General features: G+C 41.7%; 3 protein-coding genes across 4 annotated transcripts in view; 1 reads left to right on the top strand and 2 right to left on the bottom strand.

Moving 5' to 3' along the window:
* Positions 1-12: 12 nt before the first annotated feature.
* On the bottom strand, positions 13-12,601 carry tbc1d17 (TBC1 domain family, member 17). 2 transcript variants are annotated; one of them, XM_058409411.1, is made up of 17 exons: positions 12,462-12,601; positions 11,725-11,820; positions 11,288-11,365; positions 9,674-9,791; positions 9,389-9,575; positions 8,909-9,020; positions 8,656-8,820; positions 8,045-8,176; positions 6,162-6,265; positions 5,986-6,080; positions 5,510-5,626; positions 3,885-3,985; positions 3,638-3,737; positions 2,042-2,139; positions 1,834-1,950; positions 1,652-1,738; positions 13-1,379 (listed from the first exon to the last, which is right to left on the bottom strand). In XM_058409411.1, the coding sequence occupies exons 1-17, from the start codon at positions 12,486-12,488 to the stop codon at positions 1,194-1,196; spliced, it is 1,920 nt and encodes a 639-aa protein (XP_058265394.1). In that variant the 5' UTR covers positions 12,489-12,601; the 3' UTR covers positions 13-1,193. The 2 variants fall into 2 exon arrangements, with proteins under 2 accessions (XP_058265394.1, XP_058265404.1); XM_058409421.1 differs by having other exon boundaries at positions 8,045-8,173.
* A 3,293-nt stretch (positions 12,602-15,894) lies between these two features.
* akt1s1 (AKT1 substrate 1 (proline-rich)) lies at positions 15,895-20,795 on the top strand. Its single transcript, XM_058373957.1, has 6 exons — positions 15,895-16,034; positions 16,955-17,471; positions 18,117-18,384; positions 18,550-18,633; positions 18,848-19,020; positions 19,372-20,795. The coding sequence occupies exons 2-6, from the start codon at positions 17,079-17,081 to the stop codon at positions 19,507-19,509; spliced, it is 1,056 nt and encodes a 351-aa protein (XP_058229940.1). The 5' UTR covers positions 15,895-16,034; positions 16,955-17,078; the 3' UTR covers positions 19,510-20,795.
* Positions 20,796-20,985: 190 nt separating this feature from the next.
* zgc:195001 (uncharacterized protein LOC567531 homolog) overlaps positions 20,986-25,464 on the bottom strand; it is a 7,523-nt gene continuing 3,044 nt past the window's right edge. Inside the window, exons 2-5 of the mRNA XM_058373971.1 lie at positions 23,216-23,248; positions 22,783-22,845; positions 22,542-22,681; positions 20,986-21,543 (exon numbers count right to left, since the gene is read on the bottom strand). Of these exons, the coding sequence (XP_058229954.1) occupies positions 21,145-21,543; positions 22,542-22,681; positions 22,783-22,845; positions 23,216-23,248 (635 nt within the window). The 3' untranslated portion in view covers positions 20,986-21,144. The remainder of the gene's footprint in view (positions 21,544-22,541; positions 22,682-22,782; positions 22,846-23,215; positions 23,249-25,464) is intronic.

Raw genomic sequence — 25,464 nt, 5'->3', positions numbered from 1 at the left:
CGCAGCTAGTAATGAAATTCACATCAGTTTCTTTTTTATTTTAGATTTTAGAAATGAGTAAATGTAAATGTGGAGTGAAAGGAGTTGAGGTTAAAAAACAGAGCAAAATATAAATCTGTCTTCATTTGAATATCTAATTAACATCTAATGTGATCATCCAAGCCGTGCAAATGTGCATGAGGAGGCGACTGTGTCATGACTGTAGTGTAACACAACTGTTTAAAGTTTACACAACAACACAAAGACCACGGCGTCAGAGAGACAGGAACAAGAACACAGACACACACACACACACAAAGAAAACAATAACACAAAATCCTTTAAGTGTTATACACAATGCTAATAACGACACAATCGCCTCAATGAACCTTTGGGAGATTACCGTAAATTAAAACACACACACACACACACACACACACACACACACACACACACACACACACACACACACACACACACACTCTCTCTCTCTCTCTCTAACTGTTATTGTATCATTTGTTAAAAGAGTTTAATAAGAGTAATATAAGAGGTGGGTGGGACTTTCTTAGAGGTAATATAAGAGGTGGGTGGGGCTTTATTAAAAGTTATATTAGATGTGGGAGGGATTTTATTAGAGGTAGGTGGGTTTTATTAATTATTATTAAAAGTTATATTAGTTGTGGGCGGGGTTTATCATAGGTGGGTGGGGCTTTCTTAGAGGTAATATAAGAGGTGGGTGAGGCTTCTTTGGGGTGGGCGGAGTATATTATGAGCAAACTGGTGGTTTTAGGAATGGGTGGGCATACCCATTTTAGGAATGGCATTGGAGGATTGTTGGGAGTGGGTGTGACTTTATTAGATGTGGGTGGGGCTTCATTAGAAATAAGAATTATTACTATATTTATATCAGTTTCCTGTTTTACCCCAATCACAGGATTAATACTGATTACATACTTCATTAATCTCTGTCTCTCTATAGCACACACACACACACACACACACACACACACTGCATTATGTACAGTCTGCTTTTCCCTTTCTGTGAAGTACAGTAATTTAAATTAAATCTTTCTCGATTTCTCGAAAAGACTCGATTAAAGTTCATTAGCATTAACGACTCCTGTATGTCTGTAACCTGTATGTAACTGTTATGTCATGTAGTTATGTGTCACACAGTGTTGAGAATTCCTCAGCAGAAACGTGTATTACAGGGATTATGGGTAAGTAGGAGGCGGGCGTGGTCGGGCGTTTGAGTTACTTGACTGACAGACAGCCACGCCCCCTGCAGCTGATTGGCTGAGCAGTCTGTCCGACTCTTTGGGCTCCGACTCGGAACTCTCCTCATCCGAGCTGGGGGTTACACACATTCCCAAAACTTCCCGAACCTTCACCGGCAATTCCTGTGACACACACACACACACACACACACACACACATACATATCACATATGATATCGCATCATCAAACTACGTCAAAGAAAGAAAGAAAGAAAAGAAAAAAATGTGTGAATAAATGAAAAATGTATGAAAGAAAGAAGAAAGAAAGAAAGAAAGAAAGAAAGAGATGGATGGAGAAAATGAATGTACTAAACTTATTAATACTTTCTGACCAATCAGAATCAAGAATTCAACAGCATGCGTTGTGTGTGTGTGTGTGTGTGTGTGTGTTCACCTTGCACTGGACCAGTTGGAGATAAATGCCCTCAGCTTCCCGCAGCATTGTCTGCAGATCCAGCTTCATGGTCAGTTCATTGATGTGCTGCAACACACACACACACACACACACAGTGAAATAAGCCTATGAACTCATGTGAGCTGTAACACATACCCAGTGTTCACGGTTGCAGCACACACCTTGAGGATTGTGTTAAAGTCGTGGTTGGAGCCGATCAGCTCCCCCCGCTGGGACTCCAGAATGGCACAGGCCATCAGCAGGTGGAAGTTAGCGCAAGGCAGACAAGTCCACAGAACCTACCAACCCACAGGAGGAATGGGGGGGTTGTGTTTTAATTAGACTTTAAAAGGAAAACTTGTGTGTGTGTGTGTGTGTGTGTGATTATACCTCCCAGAGGTGCAGGATATCCTCGAAGGAGAACTCTCTCTTATACCAGATCAACAGCCAGCGGAAGCAGAAACACAGAGACCCGCTGTCCTGAGAGTCTGTGTGAGGAAAGAATTTCATAAGAAATGTGTGTGTGTGTATGTGTGTGTATAAGAGAGAGAGAGAGAGAGAGAGTGTGTGTGTGTGTTTGTGTATGAGAGAGACAGAGTGTGAGTGAGTGTGTGTTTGTGTATGAGAGAGAGAGAGTGAGTGTGTGTGTGGATGTGTGTGTATGAGAAAGAGTGAGAGTGAGTGTGTGTGGATGTGTGTGTATGAGAAAGAGTGAGAGTGAGTGTGTGTGTGGATGTGTGTGTATGAGAAAGAGTGAGAGTGAGTGTGTGTGGATGTGTGTGTATGAGAAAGAGTGAGTGTGAGTGTGTAGGTGTGTGTATATTGTATATATATATATATATAATTTCATTCATTATTCTCAGACACTGTCCACATGGTCAAGAAGAAAGAACTCAGTCCTGATCTTTGTACGCGTGTGGTCAATGCCATATTGGAGGCAAAGGCTACTAGGCAAGTCCTGGATGTCCCTGTATCAACTGTACAGAGTATCCTCAAGAAGTTCAAGATGTTCAACACTGTCAGAAACCTGGATGGGCGTGGCAGGAAGCACAAAGTATCCTCTAGAGTCGCTAGAAAGTTCTGCATCAACCCCCGTATCACCCCCAAAGCTCTAATAGACACCCTCAACCAAGCAGGGGAGACAGTATCAAGATCCACCATTCAGTGAATTCTGCATCGAGGTGGTCTTCATGGACATGGCCCCAGAAATGCACCACTCCTTACCCAGAGACACCAGGATGCACGCCTGGCCTTTGCGAGGGGTCACCTAGATAGAGATCCGAACTTCTGGTCATGCATCCTCTGGTCAGATGAGACTAAACTGGAGCTCTTTGGACATATGGATGCTGCATATGTTTGGTGTAAGAAAGGAGAAGCCTTCAATCCTAAGAATACCATCCCAATGGTCAAGCTTGGTGGTGGTCAGATCATGCTATGGGGTGCTTCTCTGCCAGTGGTACAGGTAACCTTGTTAAGATAGATGGTATCATGAAAAAGGAGGACTATGTCAAGATTCTTGATGAAAACCTGGTGGTGTCAGCACACAAGCTGGACCTACCAGCAGGATAATGACCCGAAGCATACGGCACGAGTGGTCAAGCAATGGTTCAGGGACAACAACGTATATGTTCTGGAGTGGCCAAGTCAGAGCCCTGACCTGAATCCAACTGAGAAATCTCCAACACCCGGAGGCTTTTGTGAAGGAAGAGTGAGGAATCATGCCACAGCAGATCTGTAGAAATCTTGTGGAGAACTACAAGAAGCATCCGCAGGCTGTCATTAAGAACAGAGGATTTTCTACTGATTACTGAAACATTGTAATATAAACAGGATGAATAATTCTGAACATGGGGATTTTTGTCCGTGTGTGTGTGTGCGTGTGTGTGTGTGCGCATGTGTGTATATGTATATGTGTGTGCATGCGTGTGTGTATATGTATATATGTGTGTGTGTATATGTGTGTGTGTATGTGTGTGTGTGTGTTACCCAGGTAGTCACACAGTTCAGGGTCGAGTGCTCGTAGGAGAAGACTCAGTTGGAGCAGCTGCTGTTTCATGGCCTCCTGAGATTCCTCAAAGTTCTGATGCTGAAACACACACACTCATCCTCATCAGTCCAGGAACAAGTAAAAAAAAAATACTGGCACCCCTCATTCTCACGAGTTAGAATAATCACTTTACATCTTAACTTAATCTTTTAATAGGAAGAAGATGAAATAGTTCTGGAGACGCACCACTAGCTCCATAAATCCCGTTAAACACCAGAAAGATTCCACTTCATTCTGAGTGACGAAGAGGAGCGGAGCCAGGAGATCACTCATACCCTGGACATAACCTGCACACAGAGACAATCATCATCATCATCATCATCTTCATCATCATAATCAATTACCGAACCTTGAAAACTGACTTATCTGGTGACTTTATCAACCACAATGTTAAAGTAGTAAAACAGAGAGAGAGAGAGAGAGAGAGAGTGTGTGTGTGTTAGAGTGAGAGTGAGAGAGTGTGTGTGTGTGTTAGAGTGAGAGTGAGAGTGTGTGTGTGTGTGTTAGAGTGAGAGTGTGTGTGTGTGTGTGTGTTAGAGTGAGAGTGTGTGTGTGTGTGTGTTAGAGTGTGTGTGTGTGTGTGTGTTAGAGTGAGAGTGAGAGAGTGTGTGTGTGTGTTAGAGTGAGAGTGTGTGTGTGTGTGTGTGTTAGAGTGAGAGTGAGAGAGTGTGTGTGTGTGTTAGAGTGAGAGTGAGTGTGTGTGTGTGTTAGAGTGAGAGTGTGTGTGTGTGTGTGTGTTAGAGTGAGAGTGAGAGAGTGTGTGTTAGAGTGAGAGTGTGTGTGTGTGTTAGAGTGAGAGTGAGTGTGTGTTAGAGTGAGAGTGAGTGTGTGTTAGAGTGAGAGTGAGTGTGTGTGTGTGTGTGTTAGAGTGAGAGTGTGTGTGTGTGAGAGTGAGAGTGTGTGTGTGTGTTAGAGTGAGAGTGTGTGTGTGTGTGTGTTAGAGTGAGAGTGTGTGTGTGTTAGAGTGACAGTGAGAGAGTGTGTGTTAGAGTGAGAGTGAGAGAGTGTGTGTGTGTGTGTGTGTTAGAGTGACAGTGAGAGAGTATGTGTGTTAGAGTGAGAGTGAGAGTGTGTGTGTGTGTGTTAGAGTGAGAGTGTGTGTGTGTGTGTTAGAGTGAGAGTGAGAGAGTGTGTGTGTGTTAGAGTGAGAGTGTGTGTGTGTGTTAGAGTGAGAGAGTGTGTGTGTGTGTTAGAGTGAGAGAGTGTGTGTGTGTGTGTTAGAGTGAGAGAGAGAGAGTGTGTGTGTTAGAGTGAGAGTGAGAGAGTGTGTGTGTGTGTGTGTGTGTGTTAGAGTGACAGTGAGAGAGTATGTGTGTTAGAGTGAGAGTGAGAGTGTGTGTGTGTGTGTTAGAGTGAGAGTGTGTGTGTGTGTGTTAGAGTGAGAGTGTGTGTGTGTGTGTTAGAGTGAGAGTGAGAGAGTGTGTGTGTGTTAGAGTGAGAGTGTGTGTGTGTGTGTTAGAGTGAGAGTGTGTGTGTGTGTGTTAGAGTGAGAGTGAGAGTGTGTGTGTGTGTTAGAGTGAGAGAGTGTGTGTGTGTGTTAGAGTGAGAGAGTGTGTGTGTGTGTTAGAGTGAGAGAGTGTGTGTGTGTGTGTTAGAGTGAGAGAGAGAGAGTGTGTGTGTTAGAGTGAGAGAGAGAGAGAGAGAGAGAGAGAGAGAAAGAGAGAGAGAGAGTAAACTGACTTATCTGCTGAATTTTAACAATCACAATATTAAAGTAGTGAAACAGCGCCACTCAGTGGCCGAGCTGTGTATTACATACCTGTACTGTTTCTCACACACACACACACACACACACACACACACACACTTACCCAGGTCAAAGTTATACATGCAGTAGGTCATGAGCACGTCGTTGAGCAGCGTGAGGCCCGGATTCTCGTTCCCCGAGAAGAATGGATTCTGTCTGTCCGTCCGATTCACGTCCCGCTCTGTCGTCACAACAAACCGGATAAAAACACTGACCATGAGGATTAGCCCATGCAGCAACAAACACATCAGCAAAACTGAATTCTTTATTTACTTAAACCTGAATATATAAGAGTGCACTGTCTATAAGATGTGAGATGGGAGGGAAAGGGGGCGGGGCTTCCAGTGGGTCAGTTAATATCAGAGTTCTAGCACTAACGCAACTGTCAATCATCCCCAACTGGTTTGTTCTGCTGTAACAGATGCAGAAGGATGTTGGCTCAAACTCAGACATTTAATGAACTTTGACCCACGTTCAATTGGACCACTTACATAATCTCAGCGTGTTTTCAGCCAACAGAAAATAGAGAGCGAAACTGACCAATCAGGCTGCGGTATCCCCGGAGGAGGGAGTTTCTCATCTCCTGCTCCTCGCTGATGGACTTCCACTGCACCTTCATCCTGAAATACTCGTCTCTACAGGACACACGACACAACCAGTCAGAACCGTCAGAGGGACGAGGTTCATAAGAGGGTTATTACAGGGTTATAACTCACGTTTTGGTTCGCACGATATTCTCCCGCTCCTTGGCTGTGCTGTTCCAGGGGTAAAACCCCAGCAGGAATTTCCACACCTCCTTCCGCAGAGAAGGAACGATGCCCTGGGAGACCAGCACCAAGCTTTAGAACCTTTAGAACCTTTACACAAGCCTACGACACTGAATATCTATATAATAATGCTTAATACAGTGTATAGTACAGCATACACAAGGGGTTATTACACTTCACATTGAAGAAGATTAAAGTCTACATAAAGAGTTTATCACAGCATTCATTACAGCTTGTTACAGTACATTACAGGGTTATTACTGTGTACATTAGAGGATATTAAAGTGTATATTAGAGGGTTATTACTGTGTACATTAGAGGATATTAAAGTGTATATTAGAGGGTTATTACTGTGTACATTAGAGGATATTAAAGTGTATATTAGAGGGTTATTACTGTGTACATTAGAGGATATTAAAGTGTATATTAGAGGGTTATTACTGTGTACATTAGAGGATATTAAAGTGTATATTAGAGGGTTATTACTATGTTCATTAGCGGGTTATTACTGTGTACATTAGAGGATATTAAAGTGTATATTAGAGGGTTATTACTGTGTACATTAGAGGATATTAAAGTGTATATTAGAGGGTTATTACTATGTTCATTAGCGGGTTATTACTGTGTACATTAGAGGATATTAAAGCGTACATTAAAGGACTATTACTGTGTACATTAGAGCGTTATTACTGTGTACATTAGAGCATTATTACTGTGTACATTAGAGGATATTAAAGCGTACATTAAAGGACTATTACTGTGTACATTAGAGCGTTATTACTGTGTACATTAGAGCATTATTACTGTGTACATTAGAGCATTATTACTGTGTACATTAGAGGACATTAAAGTGTACATTAGAGGGTTATTACTGTTTTCATTAGAGGTTATTACTGGGTACATTAGAGGGTATTAAAGTGTACATTAGAGGGTTATTACTGGGTACATTAGTGGGTTATTAAAGTTTACATTAGAGGGTTATTACTGTGTACATTAGAGGATATTAAAGCGTACATTAAAGGACTATTACTGTGTACATTAGAGCGTTATTACTGTGTACATTAGAGCATTATTACTGTGTACATTAGAGCATTATTACTGTGTACATTAGAGGACATTAAAGTGTACATTAGAGGGTTATTACTGTTTTCATTAGAGGTTATTACTGGGTACATTAGAGGGTATTAAAGTGTACATTAGAGGGTTATTACTGGGTACATTAGTGGGTTATTAAAGTTTACATTAGAGGGTTATTACTGTGTACATTAGAGGATATTAAAGCGTACATTAAAGGACTATTACTGTGTACATTAGAGCGTTATTACTGTGTACATTAGAGCATTATTACTGTGTACATTAGAGGATATTAAAGCGTACATTAAAGGACTATTACTGTGTACATTAGAGCGTTATTACTGTGTACATTAGAGCATTATTACTGTGTACATTAGAGCATTATTACTGTGTACATTAGAGGACATTAAAGTGTACATTAGAGGGTTATTACTGTTTTCATTAGAGGTTATTACTGGGTACATTAGAGGGTTATTAAAGTTTACATTAGAGGGTTATTACTGGCTGAATGGAATATTATGAAGTAACCAACACAAAATGTTGAGTGTGTGTGTGTGTGTGAGTGAGAGTGTGTGTGTGTGTGTGCGAGTGTGTGTGAGGATGTTTGAACTTCCTGTTTAACAGCTTCTGTTATGAACTCCGTCACACTGAGTGCCACGGAGGAGACGCCTGGTGTGAGACAGTTCTACACACAGCCGTAAACAAAAGAGGAAAACTGAACAGACGAGTGTGTAGAAACTTCTGGAATGTGGACGCACCCCTCTGAACACCAGCTCCTTCACTTTCTGTGGATTTGTGACGCGGCCCTCCGAGTCCAGGAACTGCTCCCAGTCGTCCAGAGGCCGCCCTCTGCTCACCTTGGGCCGCGGACCAAGCTCTGCCCCTTGCTGCTGGCACAGGAAGTGACATCACACAAGTAATAAACCAAAATTTAAACCAAACAAACAAACAAAAAAAAACGAAGAGTGTCGATCTGAACTGAATGGGTGTGGCTGTGGAGCGATTTTGTTAAGTGACAGTATGGTAAAAAATGGGTGGAGCCTACATTAGATGTAACCAGCCAATCAGAAATGATCACATGACTCAGCATTGAAAAACATTTACCTTATAATAAGCTGATTTTCTACTAAACCTGACGCAAACACGGTAAAAACAGCTAGCTTGATAGACATGAAGCTAATGTTGGAGAGGTAGCATTAGTGTTAGCATTAGCGCTAGCTAACTGTATGATGAAATTTTGCATGCTAGGTGCCACATTAAAAAAGGCTTTATGGTGAGGTTACATGATCAAGTTTGCTATTTGAACAATTTAATCTGGCTTAAGCCCCGCCCAAAATAACCCCAGCTAATAACTGCTAGTTTTACATACGCAGGTTATGAGCTCGAACCCCGGCTCGTCGTCGGATAAGCGAGGCGCGTACGAGTCTCCGTGGGAATGCAGGGGCGACTCTGGAGGTCTCAGCGCTCCTCGGAAGAAGTTGGTCACCTTGGAGAAGCCGCCGAACGTGGTTGCATACGGGTCCTGGATAAACCGCTGTATGGGAAAACAGAACAAAGATCAATAAGTGTGTGTGTGTGTGTGTGTGTGTGTGTGTGTGTGTGTGTGTGTGTGTTAAACATACAGATACAAGGTCTGAGCTGGTGTCATCAAACATCTGCAGCTCATCAAAGGAGTGAGAGAGAGCACCCGAGTCGTGAGGGTACGCCAGGAACAACCGACCATCCACTGGAGACCTGAGAGAGAGAGAGAGAGAGAGAGAGACAGACAGACAGACAGAGAGAGACAGACAGACAGATAGAGGGAGAGGGGAAGAGAGAGAGAGAGAGCAAGATACAGTGAGAGAAGGAGGACAGAGACATCAGACACAGAAACAAAGGGAGAGAGAGGAAAAAGAGAGAGAGATACAAAGAGATAGAGAGAAATATAAAGATAGATAGAGAGATAAAAGGAGAGATAAACAGATGGATTCAAAGATTAAGTCAGATTAATTTAATTACTGATTTTTAATTATTAAGAATTAGTAATATTTATATACTCAGTGTGTGTGTGTGTGTGTGTGTGTGTGTGTGTGTATGTGTGTGTGTGTGTGTTTGAGTCTCACGGTGCGAGGCGGATGTATCTCTGCATGGCTCGGAGCAGTTCTCGTGTTCCGCCCCTGTGGAAGTGCAGTGGGGGCAGAGGGTCGCCTCTTCGACTGGTCAACACCATAAAGTTCCTGCCCAGAGAGAAACGAGCGCGACGCAGGGAGTAGAGCTCCGACAGGGGCAGTGAGAATGCTCCCCAGTGACCTATACACACACACACAAAACACACACAACACACACACACACAGTCATTATATACTTTACTACATTATTGTTTGTGGAGCTTGTGTGTGTGTGTGTACCTGTGTTTTTGGTGTGAAGCTGTTCCTTCTCTCTGCTCTGCTTCACTGTGCTGATAACGGCCCAGTCTGGCTCGTACCCGGGGTCAAACTTCGTCTCTTCTTCTCCTCCTTCACCGTCCTGCCAGAGAAAAAAACATCATTTGTGTCACAACGATCAGATTTTCTGGAAAGGTCCACAAACTTCTCTTTAACTGTGATGTCATCTGTCTGGGTATTATGTTTTTAATCTGTGGTGGGTTAGTGAGGGAGTCGGTCTGAGAGTCAATTAGAGAGTCAGTTAGGGGGTCAGTCTGGTAGTCAGTCTGGGAGTAAATTAGGGAATCAGTCTGAGAGTCAATTAGGGAGTCAGTCAGGGAGTCAATTTGGAAGTCAGCCTGGGAGTAAATTAGGGAATCAGTCTGGGAGTCAAATAGGGAATCAGTCTGAGAGTCAATTAGGGAGTCAGCCTGGGAGTCAATTAGGGAATCAGCCTGGGAGTCAAACAGGGAATCAGTCTGGGAGTCAAATAGGGAGTCAATTAGAGAGTCAGTTAGGGGGTCAGTCTGGTAGTCAGCCTGAGAGTCAGTCTGGGAGTTCATTAGGGAATTAGTCTGTTGAGCCTCGTTCACACTACAGGATTTTAAGCCCGATTTAAGCCCGATTTGCAAATTAACGAGCTCGCCAACAGATCGGTCTGTAATCGTGGGAAAATCAGCGGGTGATCAGCGCTTGGCAATCTTTATGTGTGAACTACTCAACGACGCATCAAAGAGGCTCGCTGACGCGTCGCTGACACCTCGCAGACAAAATCCAGATATCTGGCATGTTAAATATCTGGGACGGTCGGCTGACTCCACATCACGTGGTGTCAATTGTAGCTACGACCTCCAGCCAATGAGAGAGCAAGTCAACAGAGTTGAGGTCACCGGAAGAAAAGCAGCAGCAGCAACATGGCTTCAAAAATAGTGTGGACACAACATTTATTTAGAGCGAGACTCCTGCCGACGTCCATTGTCAAAAGAAACCTCTACCAAAAGTCTCGCGTCATTTCCGGATCCACCTGTCGCGTGTGTTTTCATGACAAAACGTGGTTTGGGGACGGCGCTGAGTGACAAGAGTTGTTGTCAGATCATGACAACAACGTGATGTGCGACCCCCTCTTGTGGATCATTTACGAAGCATCGCGTAGTGTGAACACCACAAGGACAAAAAGACACAGTGAAGTCATGTAGTCTGAACAGCAAAGCGATCTGCCGACGGTTAAAGTCTTGTAGTGTGACCAAGCCTTTAGTCGGTTAGGTAGTTAGTCAGGGGATCAGCCTAGTAATCAATTTGGGAGTCAGTTAGGGGGTCAGTCTGGTAGTCAGTCTTGGAGTCAGTCTGGGAGTCAATTAGAGAATCAGTCTATGAGTCAATTAGGGAGTCAGTTAGGGAGTCAGTCTGGGAGTCAATTAGAGAATCAGTCTATGAGTCAATTGGGGAGTCAGTTAGGGAGTCAGTCTGGGAGTCAATTAGAGAATCAGTCTATGAGTCAATTGGGGAGTCAATTAGGGAGTCAGTCTGGTAGTCAGTCTTGGAGTCAGTCTGGGAGTCAATTAGGGAATCAGTCTGGGAGTCTAATAGGGAATCAGTTACCTTTTTTGCGTAAAAGACAGCCGGTGCATTTTTCCCGTCATCCTGAACTGGACTCCACTCCAGCGCTGGCTCTCCATCCTGCCAGGGAACACACACACACACAGAGTTAACTGTGGAATGTTAATGTACAGCCAAACATAATAAATTGTGACAACTGTCCTTCATTCACAAGGGTTCCGTTAAAGCCAGAAAGGGAGAAAGGGGGAAGGAAGGAAGGAAGGAAGGAAGGAAGGAGAAAGGGGTTAAAAGAAGAAGAATGGAAAGATGGAGAAAGGAAAGAAAGAGAGATATTGAAGAAATAATGTCAGGAAGGAGAAAACTAAGTAAGACAGAAAGTTGAAAAGAGAAAGATGAAAAAGTAAAGAAAGGGTCTGTTTATTGTAAAAAGCAGTACAGATCATTAAACATGAACTGAACGTCTATGTGTTTTCCCTGACCCGCTCAACAATGCGGATGAATCCGGGGATGGATGTCTCCTCGTTGCTCCTCTTGGCGTTGGTGTGGAGGTAAACTCCTTCCTTCTCAAATATCAGCTGTGGGAGGAAACCAAATGACATGTCATCTTTACAGTAAAAAAAAACAAGGTGAAATGTGACTCCCGCTCTCACCTGAGTCACCACACCAACCGAAAATAATCCCACTGTACAATATCAACACATGACACGTGAATGCTGTGCACCAGGTGAGGATCAGGATCGGGATTATAATGAGGGACTCATGTTTTAGGGATTTGGATTCCTGTCACCTGATCTGTTTCATAAAATTCCACAGACTTTATTCCTGATCTGTGAGTCAGTGACAAGAAAAGAAAAACTAACACTCTCTCTGGTGGACAACGGCTGATAATAATAATAATAATAACAAGGAGAGGAAGAAGAAGAAGAAGAAGAAGAAGAAAAATAATAATACAATGATCCAGGCACACTGTAGTCTAGAATTATGCCCCTTACAAGACAATAACCTCACGTTAAATCTGACTAAAAACTAAAAATAGTCCCAGAACAAACCCACGTCTTGTTTATTAGACGAACTTCCGGTTTGAGAGCTAAACTTGGACAGCTTAGCTAGCTTAACTTATTTACTTACACTATATTAAAATAAAACGTCATATTACAATTTATACACACGTTAGCGTTGTCTTGAAACGAATTTAATACCGAGTCTATATGATTACCTTGCTGTTCTCGGGCTTGTTCTCCATCCTTCTGCGCAGATATGATGATTTAGAAATTCCTAACAAAATACCAAAACAAGCTACGCACCTCCGGCCCCTTTCAGCCTGGCCACGCCCACCGACCGGACGTCATGCGTCACATGGCGGCTGCGTGATCGCGACGTCATTGCGTCGACTCCATTTTAAATCTATGGATAAATTGTTATAATAATATATTATTAGAATGTTTTTCAGTTCTGCCTTACAAATAAACACTTTGGTGATTAATAATTTTTAAAAATTCTTAAATTCTTACAGCTTTATTTTTATAACTCTGTCTTCCTTATTTTATTTTTTTAAGTTAATTTTTTTTGTTTTTAAGTTTTAACTTATCATTTTTTATTTATTACAAATGATTGATGGTAATGGTTTACATTACTACTACTATTACTGATAATAAGAATAAATAATAATGAAAAAATATAATAATAATAATAATAATAATAATAATAATAATAATATAATAATATTCTGAATTAAGGAATTACTTGAGTAATTATATAGGTAGGCAATTAATTAATTTCAGGTCATTTTATTTATTATTTATTTATTTATTTATGATATTAGGCTCATTATAGCAATTTATTTATTTATTTATTGTTTTTGTTATATAAGGCTCATTCTGGCACTTTATTTGTTTGTTTATTTATTTATGTGATTTTTTAAAATATTATTAGGCTCATTCTGGCATTATTTATTTATTTATTTATTTGTTTGTTTATTTGTTTGTTTTATATTATTATTATTATTATTATTATTATTAATAATAATAATAATAATAATAATAATAATAATAATAGTCTGTTTTTCTTTTACATTTTTACTAGATTTTCTTTCTGCAATAAATAAATAAATAAATAAAAATAAATAAAAATAATACAATGTGTATATGTGTATAACTGTAATAGATCAGTTGGTATAAAAAAATAAATATGTATGTGTAAAATACCTAAATGAACAATATGTTTGTCATTCCTAACCACGAGGTCATCTGATCACCTGAGCACTGAATCACTTTAACGTGACTCATGACCATTAAACCTGGCTCACTTCCTGTCACCTGACAAGTCAAGTCAACTCTGGGTCAGAATTATGATTTATATGATGTCATATGATGACGAAAATGGAATGGAAATGGGAAAATGGACCTAATTTGTTAATTTTATTTATTTATTTAAAGTTTTGTGCTCCATTTGTTGTTGCCTGTGTGTACCCTTATGTTATTGTTGTTAAGCCCCCTGCTGTTCTGTGTGTGTATTTGTTTTTGATTTAAAAAATTGTAGCTACTGCTGCTTTAATAATAATAATAATAATAATAATAAGAAGAAGAAGAAGAAGAAGAAGAAGAAGAAGAAGAAGAATTGTTTTAAAAAGATTATAATTTATTATGCAACCATTATCTCGCTATTCACTGAAGCCAAAAAATCGGATACATCCATGTGTTTTATTTTTATTTATTTTTATTTTTTGTTTTTAATACACGTTAATACTGTTTCAGCATTTTATGTCAAAGCAATAGATTTGGAATAAACTTGGCCATTTTTTTAAAAAAATCTTCTACTTTTTCTCTGCATCTTGATGATGTTGTTTATGTTTATTCTGTAAAATTAAACTAACTTAAATTCAAATTTCAAATTCCAATTTTATTGGTCACATACGGAATCATACACAGTACGACATGTAATGAAATGCTTTTTACGACTGTCTTACATAAAAAAGAAATAGTAAAAAAGAAAAATTTAAAGTGTGGACATGAAAAACGGGATATAGTTAAGAATATATAGGGAAAAGTAGGGAAAATTAAATGGTGGAAATAACAAACAAAAATAACTTGAAAGTCAAGTGTCAGATATGCATATGCAAATATATGTCTATGTATGTATATATAAATATATACACTATATTTCCAAAAGTATTGGCTCACCCATCCAAATAATCAGAATCAGGTGTTCCAATCACTTCCATGGCCACAGGTGTATAAAATCAAGCACCTAGGCATGCAGACTGTTTTTACAAACATTTGTGAAAGAATGGGTCGCTCTCAGGAGCTCAGTGAATTCCAGCGTGGAACTGTGATAGGATGCCACCTGTGCAACAAATCCAGTCGTGAAATTTCCTCGCTCCTAAATATTCCACAGTCAACTGTCAGCTGTATTATAAGAACGTGGAAGTGTTTGGGAACGACAGCAACTCAGCCACGAAGTGGTAGGCCACGTAAACTGACGGAGCGGGGTCAGCGGATGCTGAGGCGCATAGTGCGAAGAGGTCACCAACTTTCTGCAGAGTCAATCGCTACAGACCTCCAAACTTCATGTGGCCTTCAGATGAGCTCAAGAACAGTGCGCAGAGAGCTTCATGGAATGGGTTTCCATGGCCGAGCAGCTGCATCCAAGCCATACATCACCAAGTGCAATGCAAAGCGTCGGATGCAGTGGTGTAAAGCACGCCGCCACTGGACTCTAGAGCAGTGGAGACGCGTTCTCTGGAGTGACGAATCGCGCTTCTCCATCTGGCAATCTGATGGACGAGTCTGGGTTTGGCGGTTGCCAGGAGAACGGTACTTGTCTGACTGCATTGTGCCAAGTGTAAAGTTTGGTGGAGGGGGGATTATGGTGTGGGGTTGTTTTTCAGGAGCTGGGCTTGGCCCCTTAGTTCCAGTGAAAGGAACTCTGAATGCTTCAGCATACCAAGACATTTTGGACAATTCCATGCTCCCAACTTTGTGGGAACAGTTTGGAGCTGGCCCCTTCCTCTTCCAACATGACTGTGCACCAGTGACCAAAGCAAGGTCCATAAAGACATGGATGACAGAGTCTGGTGTGGATGAACTTGACTGGCCTGCACAGAGTCCTGACCTCAACCCCATAGAACACCTTTGGGATGAATTAGAGCGGAGACTGAGAGCCAGACCTTCTCGTCCAACATCAGTGTGTGACCTCACAAATGCGCTTCTGGAAGAATGGTCAAAAATTCCCATAAACACACTCCTAAACCTTGTGGACAGCCTTCCCAGAAGAGTTGAAGCTGTTATAGCTGCAAAGGGTGGACCGACGTCATATTGAACCCTATGGATTAGGAATGGGATGTCACTTAAGTTCATATGCGAGTCAAGGCAAGTGAGCGAATACTTTTGGCAATATAGTGTATGTATATAATATAAATATATATATGTAATTATATCGCCATAATTATTCAGAAATAAACAAATGTTTACCGGAAGGCAGTTTTTTGGGAGCTACACTTTTTCTGAGAGAATAAATAAAAATGTAATATTTTTATATCACATTATTAACACGGTTAGCGACGGTTAAGTGCGGGTCGCGCACGTGCACGAGCGTTTCTGGCACGCGGGGACGTCTTGCGGTTACCCCCTCCTCCTCCTCCTCCTCCTCCTCACTGTAAACAGCTGCGCGCATGCGCGTTCAGTCTCGGGCAGCAAGAGAGACTGAGAGAGAGAGACCGAGAAGAACAGAAGAGCAAACCTATTAATTCAAGAATTTTTTAGGGGAAAAAAGTTGAAAGAATTTGGAGTGTGTAAGTAAAGTGTTTAAAAATCGATCCTTTAATTAAAACAAAAAAACATGTACAGGTTTAGCTAAAGGTGCAGTGCTTCAGCTAGCTTAGCATAGAGAGAAAACAGAACGCCAGCTAGCTCGGGTGTTTGTTTATTTGTTTGTTTGTTTGTTTTATAATTCGGCTCGTGCTTCGTAAAGCTTGATTAGCAATAGGAAGGTTAAGAGGATTTCGTTATGTTGTGCATGTGACGCTGAGAAAAAAAGACGTTTATAAGACTTAACACACAAACACGCACGCGCACACATTGGTGTTTTTGGGGTAAAACGCACGAGCCCACTGCTGAGTCCTGCGCGCGTGAAGCCCTTTAAATGCACCATTTGTGAGGAATCTGATGCAACTCCAGGTCTCGGTGTGATAGTGTCAGTAAGCATTGCATGAGTTTACAGACGCAGTGATTGGGGAAAACACCGATTGCACAACGCAACACGTAAATTGTGCGAAAGTTGTTTGTTACAGATCCAGAAACATAAACACGCCTCAAAGGCTCAAAACCCATCCTCGCGATACTTAGATTTTTATATAACCGACTGTCAGTGTTTTGTTTATTTTCAGACCTGAACGCAGGCCAGCAGATTGGTCAGGTTGCTTTGAATGAGGCAGTGTGTTCTGCAGCTTTAAAGCCCTGCTGCTGTAATGTGCTGTGGTGGCCGCCATGTTTGCGTCACGTGACCACGTGAGCCCATTAGACAGGAATAGGAGAGGGGTGTGTGTAGGTGCGAGAGAGAGGGGCAGAGACAGATAAGGAAGTCTGGGATGATCAGCAGGAACAGAAATCAGGAAAACATGGCAGTGTTGAAAAGTCCAAATAGTTACAGATGCTGAAATGTGTATTTTGTAGGAACTGTTGATGACGTCACTTGTTCTTGTTTTGTTCCCAGACGGCATCATCAGCGTCTCGTCTCATCTCGCCTGTCAGCTCCCCGAGACTCTAAACTCATCAACTATAAGCTAACACTACACACAGATCACCTCCGTGTCCCGTTTGATGTGATACGCTTCGCCATGGCCTCCATCTCCAAAACCTCCGAGCTGGACATCCCGGATAACTACCAGGAGAGCTGGCAGGCTCTTCTCGCTGCGGCCGAGGTGTACAGCCAGAAATCAGGCTGCGACCTGGCCATCCTGACCGCCTGCAAGAAGTTCCTCCCATCCGGCACCGAGGGAGACGCTGCAAAAAAGAGAGAAGGGGGCGGAGCCATGCCGGCGGGAGGCAGGAAGTGGGATTACGGATATCACGTGTGGGGTCAGGGGGCGCTTGCCGAGGCGTCACGGCGATACCTGGACGACATTGGCGTGCTCCATTCTACCACTGTGCTGACGGCGCAGAGACACGCCCGCCTCGCCACAGGGGAAGGCGGGGCCAAACTGGGTGTGGACATTCCCTCCGAGAGGCCGGTCAGTAGATCATACTGTGTCGTGACATGACGCTGTACTTTGTCAAATTCCACAATATTTTTTATTTTAATATTCAAACTATTTGTTGTTGAAGTAAAAAAATCTATCACTTTTTAACAAAAATAAAAAACTATTGTGTTATTGCTGATATTTGGCTGATCCTGGCATTGTATCTTTCATGTTGCCTTTTTAAAAGATCATGCAGTGAATTAAGCAATTATATAAGTAGTTAATTAATTAATTTTTTTCTGATTTATTATGATATTAGGGTCATTTTGGCTATTTATTTGATTATTTTGATATTAGGCTCATTCTGGCAATTTAATTATTTATTTGATTATTTTTTATTAATAGGCTCAGTCTGGCTATTTATTTATTTATTTGATTTTTTTTATGATATTAGGCTCATTCTGGCTGGCTATTTATTTGATTATTTTTGATATTAGGCTCATTTTGGCATTTTATTTATTTATTTTGGGTAATTAGATTTCTTTTTTTGCTGATATTATGCTCATTTATCTCGTTTCTGGTCTCTTTATTTCTGTATTTATTTATATTAGTTATTTTTAATTGATCATTTTATTGTATTGCTGATTTCTTAGTTAAATTGTTGATATAAACCTTGATTTTAATTAAACTTCACAGACGTCCGTGGGTGAGGGAGGTTCGGGCTCGGTCAGTCCCGGACTGAGGCTGTACTCTCAGAGCTACCCGTCCATCTACAGTCCAACGGCGGTCAGCGTCCTCCCCTCGGTCCAACAGGGGAATGGAGGGAGAGAGAGAGACAGAGCGGCTCTGGAGGAGGTGGAGAGAGCGAGGGAGAGGGCCGGAATCGTGGATCTGGAGGAGGAAGAGGAGGATGGAGAGGAGGATGATATGGGTGGACGCAGACGCAATCTCAACGAGTCGACAGGTGTGTCTCTCGCTCCGATCACTAGGTAGAATCTCTCTCTGTCTGTCTGTGTCTCACTCACGCTCTCTCCGTCTCTCCCTGTCTCTTTGTCTGTCTATATCTCTCTCTCTCTCTCTGTCTGTCTCTCACACTCTCTCTCTCTTGTATTCCTGCATCTCCCCTCAGGTGTGTTCTCCATGGATGAGGATTCTCTGTCTCACGACTGTGAGCCATTTTTCGAGTCGGATGGTGAAGAGGAAAGCACAGACGGTGAGGATTTATTCCTCACACATTCTTTTCCCTTTGTTCTGTAACACTTACTGAGGCTGTGATGATTCTGAGGGTTAGATAACACTGAAACGATCTGATCACCAGAACAGAGCTCAGAACTCTTCTACAGAGCTGAATGTAATTGTAGCATTTGGCCACTAGAGGTCAGACTGAGACAGTGTTACTGATTAGAGTGTGATGATTGTGTGTTCAGGTTCTCTGAGTGAGGAAGCTCCTCCTCCTCCTCGAGGCCTGGCTATGGGTCACTCAGCTCTCTCTCGCCCGTCTAACCCCACGGCTCTGGCACGCTCTCTGCCTGTCTTGGTACCTGTGTGGGGCTACAGGAACAACCGGTCAGCGCAGGGTGACTCCCACAGTGGAGAACGAGTGAGCTTTTCATTTATTCACAGCTCATCAACCAATCATTAGCCACAATGCTGAAAGAAAATCCCAGTGTACTGATAGTAAATAGTTGTTGATCAGCTGTTAAGTGCTGAAAATAAAAATGATTAATAATAAGAGATATGGATGTATTTTGCACTTTTCATTCATTATAAAATGTACTATACAGAGAGATTCGAATGTCAAATGCATTGAGGTCCAGCTGGTGGGTGTGGCCTAATATTCTAATGAGGTGGCTTGATTGACAGGCTGATGAACTTTCTACAGATTTGACTTTAATGACAGTCAGAGGAAGTGGATGAAGGTGTGCTTTGTTATAGTGTGTGTGTGTTGCAGGTTGGTTGCGCAGATCTGGATTACATTGCCGCCAGCATGAAGGCTCTTTTAGCTCCGGCAGCCACCGATGGAACAGAGATGTTCGGAGCGCTGCCTCGACCTCGCCTCAACACGGGCGACTTCTCCCTCAAGCACTGATGATGGACGTGTGTGTGTGAGAGAGAGAGAGACATGATTTGAGAGACATGACGTGAAAGGAGTGTGTGTGGAACTGAACTGGGATGTAAATACGACCCCAACCTGTTATTTTTTTTAGAACTCTAAGACAGATTTCAACATTTAACTCTCTCTCTCTTTCTTTTTTTTTTTTTAAAAAAAAATCAAGGCATAAAAGAAAGAGTTTAAAGATGTTACAGATCTCTCTTTAGAGCTGTTCTAGGATCAGCGTTTGCCTAGGATCAGCGTACCTGAATGTAGGCGTTTCCCGGATCGGGGGGTGAGGGGGCATTCTTGTTCACAAGGGCGTTTTCCGGATCTGATCTCTGGTGTGCGTTTCAGTCACGTTGAACTGTGAAGTAGAGCTCAGCGATACCATCACGCGATACCGATACCGTGATACGTCATTACCATTACAAGTGTTCATATCACGTGTTGGTGGTTTATTATCTCCAACGATTAGATTTGTTTATATTTTCCTTTTTAAAGTTATTTTTCTCTCAACATCGTGCTCATATCTGTCTCGTCAAATCGTCTTCAAGCATGGCAGTGAGAGATCACCCCACTCCTTATTCTGAACGATCAGGGGGCGGAGCTTTAACCTCAGTCTCTGCCTGCAACCATTTTTTTTTTCTTACCTAAAATGTCCTTGTGAACTCGGGAATAGAGAAGGCAGATCGGATTTTTCCTCAATTAATAATATTTTACTGACGTGAACGCGAGAAGAAATCCGTTTAAACACGTCTGCATCGAGATCTGATTCGGAAATCCTTAGCGTGAGCGTCCGCTGTAGACGACGACTTCCGCTTGTGCTTGACCGCTTCCTGTTCTCTAATCTAGCAAAAAAAGATCATTAGTGTAACGTTAGCTGGATGTTTGCTCGCTTCCCGGTTAGCCGTTCTGTCACTAAAACTCTGCTAGATCTCAGATCTTATCCTCCAGCGCCTCGCTTTCGGTCACGTGACATTTCAAGCCGTGAAACACTAAGAATCGGCGCGTGGCGCATTGGTGGTTGTAGTTGATGGCGTATGAAGCTAGTTTACACACTGACGCTGATGTGGAGGGAGGGCTCGTGGAGGTTAATAAACACTATGTTCTTTAGAAAGCCACACTACACTATCGTTCTTTGAGGTGATTTTATTTTTTTTTTTGGCGCTAACACGATAAGCGCCTGGGTAACGACATGATGATGATGATGATGATGATGCACATTTCGCACCATGTGTTCAGTGTTTAAACAATTTTTTCAATAAAACTGATTGTTTGTTGTTGGACAAAAAAAGTTTTCTTTAATCTTCACCGGCGTCCTCGATTCTGATTGGTCTGGCAGCTGTTACCATGGAAACGATGGAGCATAATTTCGAACAAGCCGCTGCTCTAGAGAACAAATGCACACCTTCTGGACCAATCAGAATGCAGGACGGAGCAGCGCTGCGGTTCATAAGAGACTGAGAACAGTAGGAACATCGCTCTTTATTTTTAAAATAAAACAAATTTTTCACATTCGAGAAGATACGAGTGAACATGTTAGAAATCTTCGGGTTTTGTCCCTCATCGCTTCTCTATTTCCCGGGACAGACCCCCAGCCGTGCTTCCTCCTCTTCCTCGTCTTCCTCTCTAGTCCTTCTTGCAGATCCAGCAGGAGGATTTCTGCCCCACCCAGATCCCGGGCAGGAGCTTGTCCTTGAAGGTGGTTTTGTATCGGTGCAGGAGTCTCGCCTCTCTCGGTTCCCCCTCCACCAGGTAGAAGGCCACGACGCCGGCCGGTTGGTCCACGTAGATGCCGATGGTGTTGCCGCGGTTACCGTGGATCTCGACGCTCTCTCCGTTGTGCCAGGCCTGGTAATTAGATCCGCCCCAGCCCACGGCCCACGATGCCTCGTTCTCACCCAGGCCGCATGCTCCGTCTTTAGCTTTACGCCCACTGCTGGCGTACACCACCCCCATCACCACCCAGCCTTCATACTCCACCTCCCAGTAACCACGGCAACCCAGGAGCCCCTCCTTACACACCACCTGGACAGGAGGGGCAAGGGTCTTTATTTATTAAAGCATAAAACTACACACTAGTATAATTATTTTACATAACAGACATCTTAATGCTTATTCTTCTCATCTTGCTCTCCCTCCATCATATCCCTAATTAATACATTTTTTTAAATTATTTTAAAAGAAATTTATTGTTCTACAAATCAGTATGGTGCTTTATTATATTATTATTATTATTATGATTATTTATTATTATTATTTTTAAAGAATTTCATTTTAAGTGTGAATTGCCTCATAATAAATTAAAATTAATACGTTAAAATTATTTTAAAAAATAATAAACTATAAATTAATTTTTAGGATTTTAAATCCTTAATTTTTTAATTTTTATACTGAACTTTTTTTTGTTTTTAAATTCTTCCTCCAACCTGTGACATATATTTACACAAATGTTACACATGTTGCTCTTCTTTTCATTATACACCGACCAGGCATAACATTATGACCACCTGTCTAATATTGTCTCTGTCCCCCTTTTGCTGCCAAAACAGCCCTGACCCGTCCTGCACTGTGTATTCTGACCCCTTTCTATCAGAACCAGCATTAAGTTCTTCAGCAGTTTGAGCAACAGTAGCTCGTCTGTTGGATCGGATCACACGGGCCAGCCTTCTCTCCCCACGTGCATCAGTGAGCCTTGACCGCCCATGACCCTGTCACCAGTTCACCACTGTTCCTTCCTTGGACCACTTAATAAAAACTCCAAAATCTCCCCTGTGGATAATGTTTCTAAAATAAATAAATAGATGTTTATGTTCATTATAGAATCTAAACCTAAAATCCTGGACATTTATAACTTGTGTATTATTTATATATCAAAGCCTTAAGTCTGCAGTATGAACTAAAGATGTAATGATCATCTAAAATGAAATAATAGATGAGAGGAAGAGTAAAGATGAGAAGAAGGTGGTGATTGTATTATTAATAAATTAATATAAAAGGAGTATAATCAGTAAAGAAAGCAGGACCTGAGGCGCGAGCTCGTATCTTTCGGGTCGGTCCAGTACGGGACACGGCTGCTCGGACATCCGGGACACTTTAGCCCCGCCCTCTGAGATCCAGAGCAGCTTCTGAGCCGTTCTGTCGTCCAGAGAGAGAGGAATCCAGTCTGACACACACACACACACACACACACACACACAGAGTGAGTTTAAAGCTGCATTAAATAGCACCACCTCCATGAGGAAGACCCTGAGAAACCTGACCTACATTTAATCAGCTCCTCTCTGCTCCTGGGTTCGGGAACGTCGGCTTCATACGGCAGAGCTTCCGCTGTAATAAAAACAACAAACAAACAAACAGATACTGAACTCTTCCATTCTCCAAACCTGTGACTGATGTTACTCTTATGAAGCGTCACAGTGACAATTTATATGAAAAAAAGGATTATTTATTAGTTCAGGATGGAAACGACATCTATAACCAGAGTTCATAAAGATAATGTAGGTGATACTTTATCTATCTGTCCGTCCGTCTCTATCTATCTATCTATCTATCTATCTATCTATCTATCTATCTATCTATCTATCTATCTATCTATCTATCTATCTATCTATCTATCTATCCATCTATCTATCCATCTATCCATCCATCCATCCATCCATTTTAAACAGGATCTTTATGACCAGGTTGAGGTGTTTACCTGCCCGGGCTCCAGCTTTCGATCCTTTTCTTCCTGAAGTGGAGAAAAAAAGAAAGCTTATAAGTGTAAACTCCTCTGTCCTGAAAACCTCTGGCACTGGAGACTCCTCCCATAAATGTTAAATAAACATCTGCTTACGTTAAGGAAACTTCACCACGACAGCCTTCATTTGTTACCATGGAAACGATAACGCATCAGAACAAGCGTATTAACAAAGTTTCTGACCAATCAGAATCCAGAACTCAGCAGAATGTGTAATGTTTTATCCGTTATCTCTTCATGACTCTCAGCAGCTACACACACACACACGCGATGTAGAAATATATGTTTCCATTAAAGGAAGGGCTTCAGGTGACATGAATGTGAATCACTTTCCCAGAAATCAGACACCACATGGACGAGAGGACGATGAGGAACTCGAGCTGTAATCAGACGTCTTTACACGTGCGCTAGCTCCCGGTCATCCGAGCAGCCCACTGGCCACAAATAGTGGATGATGAGAGGACACTTTCATCACCATGGCGAGAGGAGAAGAGGAATGAGGAGGAGGATGGAAAGGTCGAATGAGGATCCTGACCACAGCAGCTCTCTGTTGTAAGAAAAAAAGAAGACATTTTACAGGAGCTCTGAGAAGATCGAGGACAGGAAGGAAGGAGAAGATAAATATGTATCTCCTGCAAGTGTGCAGGACCTGATCAGAACGTGTGGAGATGAATAATGATGCGGAAAAAGAGTCATGTGAAAATAAATGAATCATTTGGAAAAGGATCACAGTTGAAAAGTGAACCATGTGAAAACAGAATCATGTGGAAAAAATATGAATCATGAGGAACAGAATCAGTTGAAAAGTGAATCATGAGGAAAAGAATCATTTGAAAATAAAAGAATCAGGTGAAAACGGCCCGTGTGAAAAAGAATCGTGGAAAAATATGAATCATGTGGGAAAAAACACAGCTGAAAAGTGAATCATGTGGAAAAGAATCATAGAAAAAATATGAATCATGAAGAAAACAATAATTTGAAAATAAAGAAATCATGAGGAACAGAATCGTGAAAAAATAAGAATCGTGAAAAAGAATCATTTGAAAATAAAGGGATCAGGTGAAAAAAAAAACGTATGAAAAAGAATCATGTGGAAAAAATCACAGTTAAAAAGTGAATCGTGTGGTAAAGAATCATGGAAAAAATATGAATCATGTGGAAAAGAATCGAGCGGAAATAAAGAAATCATGAGGAACATCAGTTGAAAAGTGAATTATGAGGAAAAGAATAATTTGAAAATAAAGGAACCAGGTGAAAAAGAATCATCTAGAAAAAATATGTATCATGTGGAAAGAATCTTCAGAAAATAAAGGGATCATGTGAAAAAGAAACATCTAGAAAATATGAATCATGTGGAAAAGAATCATGTAAAACTGAAGGAATCATGTGGAACATTCCAGTTAATAAGTGAATCATGTGGAAAAGAGTCACTCACTAGTCTCTTTAGTGAATTAATTTCCTAATTAAAACATTCCTCAACGTTGATATTTTAATACAAATACTTGCGTTTGTGGATCTGATTATTGTGTCATCAACATTTTATTTATTCTTCATTACTGTACCTGTGCTATTTATTATAGCAAGCATTGCTGACAGTGAAAAAATGACTTCCTACTCTTCACACGTGTTGCTCTAGTCATGTGTTTGAAGGCAGATAATCCACCAGACCTCTGTGTGTCTCTGGAGGATGAGGAAGAGGATGAGGATGAGGAAGAGGTTGAGGATGAGGATGTGCGTCTCACTCGATTCCCTAGGTGTCAGTGTTGAGGTGAGTTGTGCTAATTCGCTAACATTAACTGGATCTAATCGGCTAAGTTATACTGATTTCGTTGCATGGTTAAGATCGATTAGCTGACGCAGTTAGACAGGAAGTAAAATTCTAGCTAACTGGTTACTGACAGGATCTTTGACCTCTGATTAGCAAAAACACGTAGCGTTAGCTGAATGAAAACATTTAGAACGTTTTTATTTTTAGCGGATGATATTGGAACATATTTTTTTGGCAGGATGTGAATATTTTCTCCTGTTTACAAATCTGTCCAGCTCGATTTAGCCACCAATCCTGAGAACGCCGAGCTCCGAGCTCGTCCTTAAGCTCCTAACAAAACCCTTCTGTTAGTTTTGGCCTGGTCGCGCCCGTCCTGCACGGCTCCTGCTCCGGGATCGGGTGTTACTCCAGGGTCGGATAGACGGCATGTGACGGGATG

This window comes from Hemibagrus wyckioides, linkage group LG02 (assembly GCF_019097595.1).
Source record: "Hemibagrus wyckioides isolate EC202008001 linkage group LG02, SWU_Hwy_1.0, whole genome shotgun sequence".
Classification (NCBI taxonomy): Eukaryota; Metazoa; Chordata; class Actinopteri; order Siluriformes; family Bagridae; genus Hemibagrus; species Hemibagrus wyckioides.
This window is presented reverse-complemented; position numbering and strand designations above follow the sequence as displayed.

Bases quoted from the DNA above. Each gene is read 5' to 3' on its own strand.
- tbc1d17 (XM_058409411.1), bottom strand. From the start codon at position 12,488: ATGGAGAACAAGCCCGAGAACAGCAAG. The intron at 3,738-3,884 runs GTGCGTCTCCAG...TGTGTGTTTCAG, and splicing joins CGGGATTTATGGAGCTAGTG to CATCAGAACTTTGAGGAATC. The intron at 2,140-3,637 runs GTAACACACACA...TTCCTCACACAG, and splicing joins TGAACTGTGTGACTACCTGG to ACTCTCAGGACAGCGGGTCT.
- akt1s1 (XM_058373957.1), top strand. From the start codon at position 17,079: ATGGCCTCCATCTCCAAAACCTCCGAGCTGGACATCCCGGATAACTAC. The intron at 18,385-18,549 runs GTGTGTCTCTCG...ATCTCCCCTCAG, and splicing joins CAATCTCAACGAGTCGACAG to GTGTGTTCTCCATGGATGAG. The intron at 19,021-19,371 runs GTGAGCTTTTCA...TGTGTGTTGCAG, and splicing joins ACTCCCACAGTGGAGAACGA to GTTGGTTGCGCAGATCTGGA.